At 41.4% G+C, this 2524-nt stretch overlaps 1 protein-coding gene across 1 annotated transcript in view; it reads right to left on the bottom strand.

The window, feature by feature from the left end:
- The window catches only part of LOC106878452 (uncharacterized), a 52170-nt gene that overhangs the window by 33178 nt on the left and 16468 nt on the right, over window positions 1–2524 (bottom strand). The window contains exons 7-8 of the mRNA XM_014927665.2: window positions 1948–2072; window positions 1591–1747 (exon numbers count right to left, since the gene is read on the bottom strand). Of these exons, the coding sequence (XP_014783151.1) occupies window positions 1591–1747; window positions 1948–2072 (282 nt within the window). The remainder of the gene's footprint in view (window positions 1–1590; window positions 1748–1947; window positions 2073–2524) is intronic.

Genomic DNA, 2524 nt, shown 5'->3' with positions numbered 1-2524 from the left:
TGTGTGTGTGTGTGTATGTGTGTATATATATGTATATATATATATATATATGTACATATATATGTGTGTATATATATATATATATATAGGCGCAGGAGTGGCTGTGTGGTAAGTAGCTTGCTTACCAACCACATGGTTCCGGGTTCAGTCCCACTGCGTGGCACCTTGGGTAAGTGTCTTCTACTATAGCCTCGGGCCAACCAAAGCCTTGTGAGTGGATTTGGTAGATGGAAACTGAAAGAAGCCCGTCGTATATATGTAGTTGGGAAGCAAGCCTCTTACCACACACCCACGCTGGCACCCAGGTAAATGTTTTGACATAAGACAAAATCCTTATCAAAAAGCAAGCATTTTCTACCATGCATTAGGTTCTCTGTACTGTTATTCTATCTGTGTTATTGTAGTCCATAGCAATGGATATGTTATCAGTGGCATCACTAAATAGCAAAATTAGCTATTATCTAGCTTCAAGAGCCTCCTATAGTAAGGACTTAGACACTGAGAGATAGAATTGTCTGGAGATACGCTTACTATCAATGTCATTCAGTCAGGTAAAATAGCAAGCTAACAGAATTGTTAGCATGGTGGACAAAAAGCTTAGAGGCATTTCGTCCATCTTTATGTTCTGAGTTCAAATTCCACAGAGATTGACTTTGCCTTTCAGACTTTCAAGGTCAATGAAATATGTACCAGTTGAGTACTGGGTCAATGTAATCAATTTGCCATGTCGCTCGAAATTGCTGGCCCTGTGCCAAAATCTGTTATCAGTATTTATTCAAAATAAGGTGGCAAGCCGACAGATTCGTTAGCTTGCTAAGCAAAATGCTTAGTAGCATTTTGTCTGTCTGCAAGTTCTGAGTTCAAATTCCACCGAGGTTGACTTTGCCTTTCATCCTTTTGGGTTAAATAAAATAAGCACCAATTCAGCCCTGGGGTTAATGTAATCAACAATCCCTGCCCCAAACTTGCTGGCCTTGTGCCAAAATTTGAAATCATTATCACTGGTGGTGAGCCAGCAGAATTGTTAGCACGCAAGACAAAAAGCTTAGCAGCATTTTGTCCATTTTTGCATTCTGAGTTCCACACACACACACACACGGTTTCTTTTAGTTTCTGTCGTTCAAATTCACTCACAAGACTTTGATCAGCCTGATGCCACAGCAGAAGACACTTGCTCAAGGTGCCACACAGTGAAACTGAAGCTGGAACACTGTGGCTGAAAAGCAAGCTTCTTACTACACATCCATGCCGGCAACTAAAAAAGTGGGCAGCAAGCCTCAACTGAGAACCAAACCCTAGACCTCTCAAATTCCGGCCGAGCCTGCTGTACCATTAAGCTAAGAGACCCCTGACATTTAGAGGAGTTTGTATCCAAGAAGAGTGGACAGACTCAGACATGTTGGTATCAAAAGGTTTAATCTTTCTTCCTGCTGTCTTTCCATCTTCTTTCCTTTCTTCTTTCTTTCTGAAATTTGCACTGAATTTTTTTACTGTTTACAAAATTAACTGAAAGTATTGTATTTCAAGAGGAATCTATATATATAGAAATGAGAATGTGTGTCTGTCTGTCTGTCTGTGTGAATCCCTAACCCGGGCAACGCCGGGTTTTTCTGCTAGTATGGTAATAAAGAAGTTTTATTGGGAAGTAATATAAACGTGTGGCTTCTGTGTTTGGTTTTGCTTTTGAGAGAAGAGTGCTCAATTGTATATTAAGTATCTCCGTGTTACAAATTGTTGTAATAATAGTCTTGAATAAAAACAAAAGAACATTATCATAAAGTCTACTGAAGGAAGGAAAGAAATGGAGGAAGAAGAGAATGAGAAAGCATGAAGGACTGTAGAAAGAAATAAGGAAGGAAAGAAAGAAAGAAAGAAACAGAACAGAATAATAACCAGGCAAAAAGAAACTGGCTTTGGTGATGGCAGCCAATCTGATTCAACACAAACCTTCAAGTTGTCTTTGAGGTGGATACAGAATTTCATTCTGTTCTTACCCCCAGGAGCTGGTAAATTCCATTTCAGACATATTCCATATGGGGTCTTCAACTGTTTGCAGTTCTTGGGAGAAATATCTGAGAAAAATAGCAGAGAAAAATCTCAGACTGGCAATGTTCATAAGGTATAAATGCTTGTGTGCATGCATGCGTGTCTGCACGTTTGTGCACCTTTATATTCAAATATACAACCTACTATATATATAATTGACTACGGACCGAGACCTTTGGAAATGGGCTGTGCGTGAGAAGACCCGGCAAGCCAAGTAAGATCGTTGCCAGTGCCCCTGGACTGGTTCTTGTGCGGGTGGCACATGAGATGCACCATTTTGAGCGTGGCCGTTGCCAGTACCGCCTGACTGGCTCCTGTAGGATTTTCGAGCGAGATCGTTGCCAGTGCCCCTGGACTGGCTTGTGCGGGTGGCACATAAAAGACACCATTTCGAGCGTGGCCGTTTTCGTGCGGGTGACACGTAAAAGCACCCACTACACTCTCTGAGTGGTTGGCGTTAGGAAGGGCATCCAGCTGT

The sequence above is a fragment of the Octopus bimaculoides genome, chromosome 28 (genome assembly GCF_001194135.2).
Source record: "Octopus bimaculoides isolate UCB-OBI-ISO-001 chromosome 28, ASM119413v2, whole genome shotgun sequence".
In the NCBI taxonomy this organism is placed as follows: Eukaryota; Metazoa; Mollusca; class Cephalopoda; order Octopoda; family Octopodidae; genus Octopus; species Octopus bimaculoides.
Note: the sequence above shows the minus strand (reverse complement) of the source record. Positions and strands in the feature narration are given on the sequence as shown.